At 42.1% G+C, this 14,112-nt stretch overlaps 1 protein-coding gene across 2 annotated transcripts in view; it reads left to right on the plus strand.

The window, feature by feature from the left end:
• The window catches only part of LOC117043333 (ADP-ribose glycohydrolase MACROD2-like), a 125,044-nt gene that overhangs the window by 19,526 nt on the left and 91,406 nt on the right, over window positions 1-14,112 (plus strand). For both annotated transcript variants that reach the window (XM_033142882.1, XM_033142883.1), the window contains one exon: window positions 6,677-6,760. In XM_033142882.1, the coding sequence (XP_032998773.1) occupies window positions 6,677-6,760 (84 nt within the window). The remainder of the gene's footprint in view (window positions 1-6,676; window positions 6,761-14,112) is intronic.

Here is a 14,112-nt window from a genome sequence, read left to right on the forward strand (position 1 = left end):
CAGCAGCACTGTTCAGGCAAGCTTAAAATGGTAATTCAGCTGCAAAGACATACTTAGAAATGGAGTCTGAGCTTGGAGCTGAGACGTGTAGATGTTGTCACGTTGCAGGCACGGAGGAGAAGAGCGGAAAGAGAGTGTGCCCATGCAGGGAGGGGGATATATAGTCATTCCTACTTCCTGTCAAGGCACAAGGGGAGTGTTCTCACAGAGTTCTGTCTAGTAAATTTACTGTGAGCCTTAGCCCTTCATGTGCCTCTCAGGCAAAACGTAAATCGTTCATTTGACTGCATTTAAATAGGCCACACAGACTGATGTAGCTGCATAGGCCGATGCACGCTCTGTATTACACACACACACAATCTCCTGGGTATAGAGCCCTAGTGAGGCTTTGATAACCTACAGGGAACCTAATGTTGAATTAATGTGTCTGAGAGAGAGCAAAGGATGACAGGAACTGAACAACAAGTTGCAAAAAGGAGGAACGGGCTTCGTCAGAAGGGCTCCAGAAAGCTATCCCAGTTTTTGCTGTTAGAAATCTGCTGCTTCCTCAAATGATATGGGCCACATCTTCTTGGAGCGTCAGTTTTCAACTTGGGACTCTTAGGCCCTGCTGTCAAATGCCTACCCAACTGTAGGCATCACAGTCGTAGGCATCACAATTGTCGACAGAGAGAAGAGAGGCCTTTACATCAGTGAGCATAAGGAACTAAGCAGTGAAATTTCTCCTCTTCACATTTCCCCCCCAAAGCATCACTTCTCTTTGCCTTCAGTTTAGGCTTTAGTTTATCAGCACTGTTTATTTATTGTGCCAGTTTTGTGTCAAGTTTTTCTTTCCTTTTCTATTTGCCTTGTATGCTGTCCGGCGGGTTGGAAAGGTGGTTATGAAAATGTTTCAATGAATGGTTGGTACCTTAAGGGTCTATCTCACTGACTGCTACAACCCAGTCCACTGAAGACTTTCCTGCACTAGCCTTACCTGCAGAACGAGAAGAGAAACTTAACTGGATCCACTGGCTGTTCTTTGTTTTAAGTTCAGTGCAAAGGACATCTAGGGGTGTGATGTTGCTGTGGTCACCCTGTGGCTTTCCTCTTGCACCTTCCCTTTGTGCTGCTCCATTTAGCTGCAGGGCACTTTGCCTTGTAGTTGTAAGGATATGCTTGTGAAATACCCTCACAGATCTGAGGTTATTGCAAATAACATAGCTAATGGCTTACTGCTCCCCATAGCTTTTTATTTCTAATCAGATATATGTTCGGATATCTAGTCTTTTAATGTGATAAGTAGTATAGCGTGTTTTCAAATTCCACACAGAAATACATGCATGCATGACACATGAAGCAACTTAGACATTTGTCTCAGTTACCGGTATTTCCCTTCTGAAAATTCAGGGGGGAAGTTCATCTCAGCCGTGGCATTCCATAAACATGTCTGCATGCTCAGAACAGAAATGGATGGGGTTTATAAATTGAATGGCATGTTAAAACAGCCTTGTTCTTTGTAAGTGAGGCTACTTCAAAATAAGCTTGCTGTTCCACTTACCTACTTTTTAAAAGAAAACGATTTAACCATTTCAATTTGCAAACCGAAAAAAAGACAACTCCTGTTTCCTCTTCTCTTCAACCTTTGAAATGACGCTAATTCCAATTAGACTATGCTACAAGTCCATGCAAAATTAGCCCATTAGACTGGAATGTTTGTCTCTACATCTGCTCTCCTTCTGTTAGACATGAGTCGGGGCTTGCCGCAGGCATGTCATCACTCACAGAGCCATCAGGCTCTCTTAAGCTGGAGCTGTAGAGACCAGACAAAGTGCACCTGTTGGACAGAGTGTGAGTGATATTTTTTTCAATATGAACTTAGGAAGGGGGTTAAATGAGCACCTGGGCACCTAAACAAGAAGAAAGGAATAGCCATGTTTTGAGTTCTGGCACCTCCTGGTGGTGGTACCAAGAATTGGCCCAGTGCAGCTGTCCGTCTTCCCATCTCCTCTCTGGGGCATTTGGAAGAAGCACTGCGGTGCTGAGGCACAACTAGCCTCTCTAGGGACTTTATTCTCTAGTTTGAGTAGCCTCCCTTTTCTTTTTAGCAGGCACCCCTCTTTAGGATGGGATGACCCAAAACAAAGCAAAATGAAAAACCAGCAATTGGGAAGTTTCCATAGCAGAGGAACTGCTTTTGAAAGGCATTTGGATGAACAGGTTTAAAATGACTTTTAAATATTTTTGCACCCGGATGCTCTCTTAAAATGCAGTTCTGGTTCAGCCTTGTTAAATCACAGCCGATGTGCAAATCTTTTCTTTTCAACACTCCTTCTACATTCTCTTTCCTTACTCCCCGTTATGAAGCCTTGGCAGTTGCACTGACTTCATTGCAGACCCACAACATGCCCTTCCTGAAATAGGCCATTGCCCTGAAATCCATTACCTTACATTTGTGCAGGCCTGTGTGTGTGTGTGTGTGTGTGTGTGTGTGTGTGTGTGTACATTATTTTCAGGCTGCCATGTATCACCATTTTCCCCCCTCTGGGCCGCTTACTCAATAAAAACAACAAAACAACAACAAAAATACAATAAAAATGCAGCAAGATAGGTGCAATTAGTGTATCTCGTCTCTGGCGAATGGCAAGGGGTCCTGAAAGCAATATTGGAAAATAGGGCAGTCGCCATTTGATACACTGTTAATCACTGCATTGCCACAGTTAACATGATCTTCATATGCCGTATAACAGAAGAGTGTTTGTTCCACACTGTCCCATTAGTGCCTAGGCTTAATATCATTAAACTAGCAAGGAAACATTTGCAAAAGTGTCATAGACGTTCACATATTCAGCCCAACTGAGTTATTCTTTGTACCAAACCAATCTTTCATTTGAAGAGTATCTTTTCTTTCCATATTTGAAAGGATTCGTAGTGAGTAATAGATATTTGAGGTTGCGACTGCAATTAGCCATTTCCTATCATTAATGGACTTCCAGTTCATTTCATCTGTAGGTCATGACTCTAGCAGATGGAACTCTTAGTAGTAGACCATCTTTATGAATTATTGCCACTGCCTGCATGCTATCCATACTCGGCTTTCTCTAATATCAGCTCCCCGCCCCCCCCCCCCGCCCCCGCAAAAAAATTAAGTGCTCCAGAATTATACATTTGTAACCTTCCCCCCCCCCTGACAAGTGCCTTTCAAACTGATTTCATACTAATTCAGAGGCACGTGTGATAATAAGAAGGAACTGCAGATCTGCACATAGGGCCTGAAACCAGCCTCATCTGAAGCCACTGGGAGAGGGGAAATATCATGGCATATCTTCGAAACAGCTACAAAAGGGCCCTAATGAAAAAATAACAGATGACCAAATGCATAGCATACTGAGATATATGCATTCTCTGTTTTACGTTTCTCTGCCACCCAGGAAGGTGCATATCTTATTACCTTTGCAAACTTTGCTCCTGTGGGTCAGTGTGAGGCTTCCCCCCCCCTCCCCAAATGAACAGCAGGATGTTTATGCTCATAATATAATCCTTTTTTTAAAAAAAAGAGCAGCCACTAATGCTCTTTTGAGTATGGAGACTTATTAGGAATTAGTTAGAGGCAAGAGAAAATGAATAACAGTATTCGTAAAAAAATCACACTTAATGCTTACACACTGCCTTTCTTATTTCAGATACAAAAATTGTGCACGAAAAAGCTTATATCTTTGTGTGTGTGTGTGTGTGTGTGTGCGTGTGTGCGTGTATGTGCCGAGACAGTATATTTTAACCTTCAGCAGAGTCCAACTCCTGTTGAAATCAATGACAGATCTCTCATAGATTTAAATGGATCAGAATTTCACCTCTTAAAATTTAGTTTACCCCCCTCCCCACAAACAAGTGTCCTTTCTTTTTTAGCAGCTGCTTCCATATTGTGATGCTCAGTTAAAAGCTCTCGAATGCGATCATATTTCATGCAGCATGTTGCTGGTCTGGCTTGAATCAAAGGGGCAGATGTAGTTAAAACTTTCTATGGACCTTAGTTGTGCCGTATCGGATATGTCTTCTGTCTGTGTATTTTCATGCTGCATTGGCAGAAGAAAAGGTTCGTGGATGTAGCAAATCTTTTCCAGCTCTAAAATGTGTGATTTAATAGTGCATTAGAGCAATCTTATCTTTTGAGTTTCATGGCTTTTTTAAAAAAAAAACAAAAAAAACTTATTGGGCGACTTTAAAAAAAGAAAGGATGAAAGAACCATATATAAATTCACTTAGGTTACTAACACTGTTTGTTTCTTTATTTAAAGCATCCCCTCTTGCTCTTTAACAGAAAAGGCTTGGAGAATGGATTACACAAGATCAATAAAAACAATACAACCCCTGCCCGCAGGCTTACAATCCAAAAGACCCAATACAAAAGGAAAAAGGAGTGGGGAGGAAATAAAGCAACCTCAGGCATCAGTTCTTATGATTGCACAACAGTCCTTATAATGACCAGGTGGAGTGGAAATAGTACAGGGAGGGAAGGAGCCTGATGGAGCTGTTCTCTCTAAGCAAAGCCGATAAAACCTGGCAGAATAGCAGTTCCATCTACAAATGCATGACTGCATCTAAAGATCACTGTACACCTGGCCTGAATTTATTCCTGCCATATATGCTAGCAATTTTTTTTTTTTTACATTTCTGTTGCTATGCGTATTTTAATTATACATTAGAATATGGTTGTTGTTGCTGCAGTTGTTGTTTTAAATGTATATAAAGGTAAAGGGACCCCTGACCATCAGGTCCAGTCATGTCCGACTTGCGGCGCTCATCTCGCTCTATAGGCCGAGGGAGCTGGCGTTTGTCCGCAGACAGCTTCCGGGTCATGTGGCCAGCATGACAAAGCCACTTCTGGCGAACCAGAGCAGCACACGGAAACGCCGTTTACCTTCCCGCCAGAGCGGTCCCTATTTATCTACTTGCACTATGACATGGTTTCAAACTGCTAGGTGGGCAGGAGCTGGGACCGAGCAACGGGGGCTCACCCCGTGGCAGAGATTCGAACCGCCGACCTTCTGATCAGCAAGCCCTAGACTCTGTGGTTTAACCCACAGCGCCAACTGGGTCCCTTAAATGTATATAGCTACATTGTATATATCTTGGGTGGCTTGCAAAGAGAGTCACCAGAAAGCTTTTAAGTGGAGGACTCATATTGAACGTGTTGAAATTAATTCAATATTGTGATATTAGTTTATTGCAATTATATATACACTTGGATTTAAAAAAATCAAAAAATCCCAATAAGTAGTAATTGATCAAATCAAAATTATAGAACCTTGGTCAGTCTTAGGAGGGACTCTAGGCTCCTTTGCCTGCTCCCACCTCTGGAGTCTGATGACCCACGAATAAAACATTTAATATACTAAGATCAATATACTTAAAACTTAGGAACGTTGACTCCAACTCCCAGTGCAGCTTGCACATAATTCTTACTGATTTAACTGATTTAAAGGGGACTTTGAACCTGCCAAAGATTATTAGTTTCTGATATTCAGTTAGTTAAATGAATTCAGCTTTTCTTTACTCATTAGCATTATTTTCTTAAGAATGGGTATGGTTGGATGTGTCAGGGTTGAGCCGGGCGAGGAGGAGTAGTGGCAACCCCCCCCCCCCCGGCAAGGCTGCACCCACGGAAGAATCTGGGGAAATGGAGGAGTTCATACCTGGAGAAGACTGGTGGCGGCACTCCTTAGAAGAGGAAGAATCAGACAGGGAAGTGGAAAGACCTGAACAGGAGGAGGAAGAAGTCGAGCCAGAATCAGGCCCTTGTGAGGAGAGGAACCGGCTGGCCTCCTCCCCTCCTCCCTTCTCAGCTGCAGAATGTAGAGCTGAGAGACGTGGGGAACAATTAGAGGCAGCTGCAGCTCATGGTCATGAGCTGGCTACTTAAGGAAAGCCGGCTGCTCCATTCATCAGCACCTGCAACCGCTGTGCTGAAGCGCACGGTTGTTCTTGGTCGTCCTGTTCCTGTCTCCTGGCTTGTTCTTGACTCGGCTGGTAACTGACTCGGCCTGTTCCTGACTTTGACTTCGGCTTCTCCTGACCCCGGTGCTGATACCTGACCTCAGCTGGTTCCTGACCCGGTCTGTTGGACCTTGACTTTCTCTGCAGCCGACTGCTGCCCTTCAGTGCACCTACCTGTTGGCGCCCTTACAGGATGCTAGTTTGCTACTGAGCAGCTTTATTCTTCATGCCAATACTTCTTCCTCCATTCCTCAATGAATAGTGCAATCCTAAATGTGTCTACTCAGAAATAAGTTCCATTGTTTTCAGTGGGGCTTACTCCCATGTGGATACATGTGAATGCTGTCTAATCTCCCAAACTGAGGTCACTGTTCCTTGTCGGTAAAGCTCCCGGGTTTTTTCAACTTTGTGCATTCAAGTGATACTATTGTGATACTACAGGAGAATGTGATAGTTTACATGTGAGGGGTTGTGGCTTTTGAAATAAGGTGTTTTGAGTGCAGCCGAAGTCTCTCGGAGCCACGATGATGACATGTGAGGTAGAAATGCATCTTCAAAATGCTTAAAAGCACCACTCTTTATTTCTGAAAGCAGCACAGAGATAATATCTGTTTATTCTTCCAATATCTTGCACCTTCATATTTAATTTTTTAAAATGCTAATTCAAAAATCCCCTCTATTTATGAATTCTTTGTTCTTGCAGAGGGAGTGGAGCAGAAAGGCCAGTCTCCTTCACCCGTGAAATGCAAAGCAAAGCAATCGGAGGACCTGGAGGACAATAATGAGGGTAGGTGGGATTAAGCCTCCTTGGAGTCATTTATCAGTTTTTCATTACACAAAGATAGGTTCCCTTTAATTTTTAAATTGTTCAGTTTGCAGTCTGTTTGTTTTACAATATTACTAGTGTCGATATTTACTGCGCGATTTCTTTATCCTTCCCTAATGCAGTTTGGCCCTGGGTTAAGTGAGCTCAGCAACTTTTCTTTTATCTTTTCCCATGTGTAAGTTCAACCCAAAGTTTTTGTGACAATGATATCCTTTCTGGCAGGAGAGAGATAACAATTGTTTTAATGCCACAATGCTATTTAGTATTTATGGGCGTTGGAAAAACAGGATGTGTAGTTTTCAAAAAATGTGTGATCAGGAAGCTAAGCAGTTATCGTAATTCCAAAATTGAGTAATTCCATCTTGCCACGCTACTATGATTGGTCTTAAAAAAGTGTTGGAACAGGGCACAAAAAGTCAGATTGTTAAATCGCAATAGCAATTTTCTGTTGAACATTCCATTGACTTTAACCTACTGGATTTCAGATTTACAGCCTGATCCAAACCTTAGCTGCATACACAGAGCTCCCAATGCATCCCAAAATTTCATTTATTTCGGCTCAGCATGTCCAATGTGGATGTACCTACGCAGCTGATACCCACTGAGGTGAACAGGAAGCTCCCTGCTCACATGGGGGCTACGTGCATGGATCAGAGCTGGTGTGGTGTACAAGTTAAGAGACTGAGCTATGAGAACGAACCTTGGCTACAGCTCATGCTTGAGGAAGACAGGGCTTAACCACAATCCTGGGTCTGGATGACACACTAAGACAAACTTTAGCTTAATCCAGGACAGTTTAGGAGCAGGAAGGACCAGAGGGGGCATGTTTGCAGAGTCCCAGTAGGCCATAGTTTCTGCGAACCAGTCCACTGATAAAAAGGGCTAATTGTCACCATAGTTTGCTTCAGTGTACTAAAGAATTGGTACTGAATGGGGAACATACTCCTGAAGCTGACTCCAGATTTGTTCATTGTAGTTAGCAAGGAGTCAGAGTTGCATAAGCCCAGTGATACAGTTTCCCTATTTCCCAGGGGCGTCCCTGATTTAGAAAAGCCGTCGCAGTTTCTGATTTGATCCCAGAATGTCCCACCTTCCCCTATTTTCATTGGAGAAATGTTGGAGGGTAGGGTTAGGATGTCTCTATTTTCATTGGGGGGAAATTGGAGGGTATGGAATTATCCAACCCCTGAGCTGTATAGGGAAGCTTTTTAAAATGTTTTATTATGTTTTTATGTTAGAAGCTGTCCAGAGTGGCTGGGACAACCCAGTAAGATGTGTGGGGTATAAATAGTAAAATTATCATTATGGAATGGGACGTCCCTATTTTCATCGGAGAAATGTTGGAGGGTATGCAGTGGTGAGAGAAGCACTTTCAAAATCAGTCCTATTTAAGATGCTCTTAAGCTTCTATGTGAGCTTTCCTGAACTGCAGCAAAGCTATTCATCTAATAACAGAATTTAACTTCCAGTTAAACATCAGCTAAAGAGAGACTAATATTTAAAGATTATAATCTTATATTGCTGCTTCTATGCATAACATAACATGTAAGCAAGCTCAGTGCAGCATATTCTATGATTTGTAGTTGTGCAGAAGAATAGCTTCATTTGTATATTTATGATGCATGCTATTCTTTTTCTTGAGTAAGAATCGTCAGTAATAAAACAACACAGATACCCATATACATTTTATCCTGTGAGCCTCCATTACTTGACATTGTTTCTTTAAATAAACAACAGGGATTTCTGTATTAACCTTTTAGCAACCACTAAATATCTACAGTTGGCACTCCATACAATTATTCTTTTGATAAAATAATGATACGGTGATGATGAATGCTCTACTCCCCACTCTCTTCTAGTGTATGGAACAGGATTGATATCATTTCCCCACATTAATGAACTATCAAGATTTGCATTGCTTGAAAAGGCGTGAGTGAAATGTTAAACCAATGTTAGTACTGCAAAGCCTTAGGGTGTAGCAACCTAAAAATCTAAATTAACAGGAAGAGGGTGAAAGAGTGACTCTTTGGATCTCCCAAGTTCAACACATTTGCAGTAGCACGCATACCTGCAATGCCTTGCTAGCTCTGGTGTGGCACCTGTGTTTTAATGACATTGTGCAGGTGCTACATTTGAGACACTTCATCCAAAGCACTTATATGCTTTAGCTGCAAATCTTAGGATTAGATAGATTCACTGTTTGTGCAATACCTTGCTAGCATATAAAAGTGTTTGACGGATGACCCAATCATCACTGGAAGCAAGGGTCGGCCAATCATCTTTAACACGGTGAATCGTGGATTGACCCCTTTGCCTTTTAGCTTTTAGGTTCAACGTGAAATGTATGAAATACTGTTGAGGAGCTGAAAGTCGTAAGTTTCCTGGCAGATGGGTACTCTCACCTTCCACATGGAGTGCAAAGGCACTGAGGAGTTCACACAGCCTTGACAAGTCAATGGACAATTATTTTCCAATCTTCTTTATAGATGTGTATTTAAAGATTGGTGCTTCTAGCTTTCTTTCTCTGGGGTTCTTTCTCCCCTTATAAATATCTCTGGCAGAGTGGCCCACCCATGAGGCAGAGGGAAGCTGCCGCCTCAGGTGGCAGAATCCCATGGGGAGCTATCCACTCACGAACCCTGTTTGCCCCTGCCATTGTTAGGGTTATACAGCAGCAGCAAGCAGGACTTCAGCTGGGGGGGGACTTCACCTCAGGCGGCAAAATGGGACGGCTCATCCCTGCTCTGTGGGAAAGTACCTTGGTGAGATCTGGACTGTTGGTCATTTTACTGCCACACTTCAGTTCCCATTTAAACAATTTAGAAGTATCCCCAAAGGGCGCTTCACAAACTGCAGGGTCAGTTCCACGTACACATCCAGAAGCAGGGGCTTACCTCATGCCCCCAAGTGGCGGTTTAAAAAACATTAGGTTTCTAGCTGTTACACTGTAATGCAAACTTTTTCAGCAGGGGGCCGGTCCACCGTCCCTCAGACCTTGTGGGGGGCCGGACTGTATTTTGAAGAAAAAAATAATAATGAATGAATTCCTATGCCCCACAAATAACCCAGAGATGCATTTTAAATAAAAGCACACATTCTACTCATGTAAAAACATGCTGATTCCCGGTCCATCCGCGGGCTGGATTTGGAAGGTGATTGGGCCGCATCCGACCCCCGGGCCTTCGTTTGGGGACTCCTGCTGTAATGTGTAGCAGCCCTCAGTCAGGAAAGAAGTCCTGAACTCATTCAGCAACACATTTAACCATTTGCTTAAGGGGTTCTCCTCCTGTTGAATCAAGGGTCTTTTCAGTTGACAATTCTCCTGAGCAATATTCAATGAAAACCTTGAAAGCCAGATGCAGTGGATTACTGCTGGTGAAATGTTTGTGGTGTTAATGTCACAGGATGCCTGCTGCATGATCGTGCTTGTGATGTCATTAGTTAAATAGCAATACAGCTTCTTTCCCCTAGACATGTGTCATTTTCTATCCCTTCTAAAGACTGTTTGTTCTTTTGAGACAAGTGCTTTTTCACTGTGATACTGGAGCAAAGGTGTTACACATGTATGATTATGTTTGTACCTCACCCTTCCTCCAAGGAGCACAAGATGGTGTACCTAGTTCTCTTCTCTATTTCATCCTTGCAACAACTCTGAGAGGTAGGTTACACTGAGAGACTGAGTGGCCCAAGGCCACTTTATGACTGAGGGGGGATTTGAACCTTGGTCCTAGTCCAGCACGCTACTACACTAGAGCAAGGGGTTGCCTATGGATTATCCCTTTAACCACATATGCAAGAAGTTGCTAAGAACAGGAAGGCTACTCTGTCTTGTGCTGTAATTCAACAATCAGAAACAACAGCCTTTAATTTTTATTTTAAGTACTTTGCAAGCTGAAACGTACCTCTTCTTTTCTTGATTGGGTTTTTTTTTATTTAAAAAATGCTTCACATTCATTCCCTTAAGAACAGACAATTTGTCTCCCTCCCTCATCCCCACACCCAATTAAATAGTTGCTGGATATTGTGCTACCGGTGCTGAAGCTAGAGAGGGGCACTAGCTAAGTGGAATATTAATTTGAATGCTTTTTAAATATTTGTCTACAAATCCCTTAATTTGTTCTCCTTTGGGCATTTCCACTCACTCACTGTTGTTGGTGAAACAGCCTGCCTGGCAAATTAATCACTCATTTACAATGGCTGTTCAGAAGGGATAGAAAAAAAGCCATTTCAGCTCAATTTTTGTATGCCTTCCTCCTTACGAATGTAGGAAATAGTTCAGAAGTTACATGTGTGAAGATTCTTAACTATCATCCTGATGGAAGGTATCTTCCTGTTCTGTACCAGATGCCCATAGAATTAGATCTATGCTTTGATACAGACCAAAGACACTTATCTGAAACCAGAGAACCCCTGAACTGAATAGTGTTGATTGTAACTTTGTCTGTGATATCCTCAGGGACAACCATTTAATTTTCCACTATAAACCTGAGCCCCATTTGCTATGTTGCAGAAATATATGCCAACACAAAACATCCAATGGTTGTTAAGCTCTAAAAATCCCAGACTATCTTTTTTTTTTAAAGAAAAAAAAAGAGAAAGGTTTTTAAGAGTAGCATTCTTAGCATTCAGTCAAATCATTTCTCTTCAATAAAGCGAATTTTATAGATCTCTTGAAAAGGACAATTTAAATGAAGATAAAGTACTGCAGAAAAAGTCCTTTGGGGAGTAGCAAGGCAGCAAATATTGCCATGAAACATTCACTCTTTAATGCAAAAATATACTTAAAGGAATTCAGCCTTTCTAGTCTGCTTGAGACCTTGTTACTGCATTTTAGGTTTGACAGTTTCCATTTGTCTTGACACATTATAAATACCTGGGCTACCAAATAGTTTCTTTCTGTATACATATCTTTAAAAACACTGTGGCCAGGATCCAAAAAGTTCCAAGTGCAAGTGGAATGCACTTCTGCATTTATACAGTGTGTTTGAGAGAGAGGAGGGGGTAATGATGTACCCAACTTCTGCTGCATCCCATATTATGCCATAGGACCCCCCAACTCTCAGAAGTAACTTTTCAGGTAGGGCAAGGCCATCTTTGTCTATATAATATGTGGGTGTGTTTATTACACTTAAATACCATCTTTTCCTCTAAGGAGCTCAGAAGGGTGGTGGGAATGGGTGATTGGCTGATGGGTGTGGAAAACCTGTTGATGACTGTTAACGACTGAAATTAGTCCTAAAGGAAAAAGCAAGGGGTGAGATGGCTAAAGATAGCTTTGTCATGTATAATGAGATAAGAATCCTATGTCTTTGTTCAGACCAGGTCTCTCCATGGTTTTGAGTTTGGTAATGATTCCTGATATCAGATTTATGTCCATTTATCCTTTGGCATAGGGTTTGGCCTGTTTGTCCAATGTGCCCTTCAGCTCTCTATATTGAACAAACAGGCCAAACCTTCTGAGTAATACCCCTCCCCACTCTCTCACTATATATAAGGGTCTGGTGACTTCTGTTTCAGTGTATCTGAAGAAGTGTGCATGCACACAAAAGCTCATACCAAGAACAAACCTAGTTGGTCTCTAAGGTGCTACTGGAAGAAATTTTTTTATTTTTGTTTTGTTTTGACTATGGCAGACCAACACAGCTACCTACCTGTAACTGGAACCTGTGAAGGAGGTTAGGCTGAGAGACAGTGACTTTTACCAAAGGTTACCCAGTGAGCATCATGGAAACCCTGCTCTCCTAGGTCATAGCCCAAAGGTCTGAACATCAAACCACATTGGCTCTTCAGATCCTATATCTAACTGGACCAATTCTGTTCTGTTTGGGTTTTCTTTTATTACAGTCTGTAGCACTGTTTCGTAAAATTGGGGCCCACCACATTACAATGCACATTACATTGCAAAACAAAACCCACTGGTAAAAATATATGCACCGCCAGGACAGAAGTTGATGCAGAAGGACTCTCTTGCATTTATACATGTGAAAGACCTATATACACATGAGCCATCTATCTTATTTTTTCAGTAATAAGTGAGGGAGCCAGGCCTTCTGGTTTTTCTAGAAATGGTTTTAATTCCGTTTCCTTTTTCTTCTTTTCCATTGAGATAAAATAAGGTGCAAAGTTCCAAGTCACTAAAGTGACTAATGTAATGTTGTCAGAGGAAAATTATATACAGTGACAACCCACGGTACCTCCAGGGTACTCATCTGTCAAGGAACTCATTTCACATTTCTATCCATTATCTGAATAACCAATAAACCCCCATGACTGCGTAGTACAGAGAGGAAACAGTGATGATAGCCTTTATGAAATTTTAACACAGCTATTGCTTTAAATAGCATTGTATGCATTTGGAATACCACACTGCCAGGTGTCTCCTTTTGTTCTTCTACTCCTATTATTATTATTATTATTATTATTATTATTATTATTATTATTTATTACTAGTAGTGGCGGCGCCAATGGTGATGTTTTCTAGAAAGCATCTAATATTGACCTTACCTTTTAGTGACCTCTATTTCCTTTTAACAGTTTTCTAACCCACTACATTGCACTGCACAGGGCTGTATGCAAACAACAGGCTTTTATTAATTTGTGGCACATAAAAGGAACTGTGCTCCATTGACTAGCAACCCATATAAAATAACAGCAATCCGCTGTGTTAATTACAAAAATAGATTCCACAACCTCAGTGTGAACAATGACTTAATCAATGCAGTAAGCAGTGATACTGAAGAAAGGCATCAAAGCATTTAAGAGGAAGTGTTCTGTTCCTTTTTTATTTTCTTGTGGTGCATGTTTTTTTTTTCTTTTTTGACAGAGCAAGGTTGTTCACCATTTTTAATATCCAGATGATAATGTCATACTACATGTGCTCCAACTACCTCAGCTGGTCACCAGGGACAGCCCTTATTTGCCGGTATCTGCCTCTGGTAAAAAGATCTTATTGCCATGTGGGAAGATGCAAGGGATGCTTTTTAAGCACATGCTTGGACGTCTCTTCCGCAAATGAAAGGGCTCATCCTGTTTCTGGAAGGGACTGAGGTCCATCAGAGGCTCCTGCTGGAGGATCGAGGGAGGCAATTTTTGTTTACCCTCCCTCCCCACTGCAGCCCCTCCCCTGGCAACTTCCCACACTGTTCCAGGGGGGTCCTCGGACTCTCTAGAGCAGCTTTTCAGGGGTCACAAGGGGATGCAAGGGAAAGGAGCAATGGGTGAAAAATGCCTTCCCTCAGGGGCACTGACTTGCACCCAAGATCGAGGGGGTCTGGTGCCCATCGTGTGCACGTCGTGCATTGTATGTGTGTGAT

This window comes from Lacerta agilis, chromosome 3 (genome assembly GCF_009819535.1).
Source record: "Lacerta agilis isolate rLacAgi1 chromosome 3, rLacAgi1.pri, whole genome shotgun sequence".
Classification (NCBI taxonomy): domain Eukaryota; kingdom Metazoa; phylum Chordata; class Lepidosauria; order Squamata; family Lacertidae; genus Lacerta; species Lacerta agilis.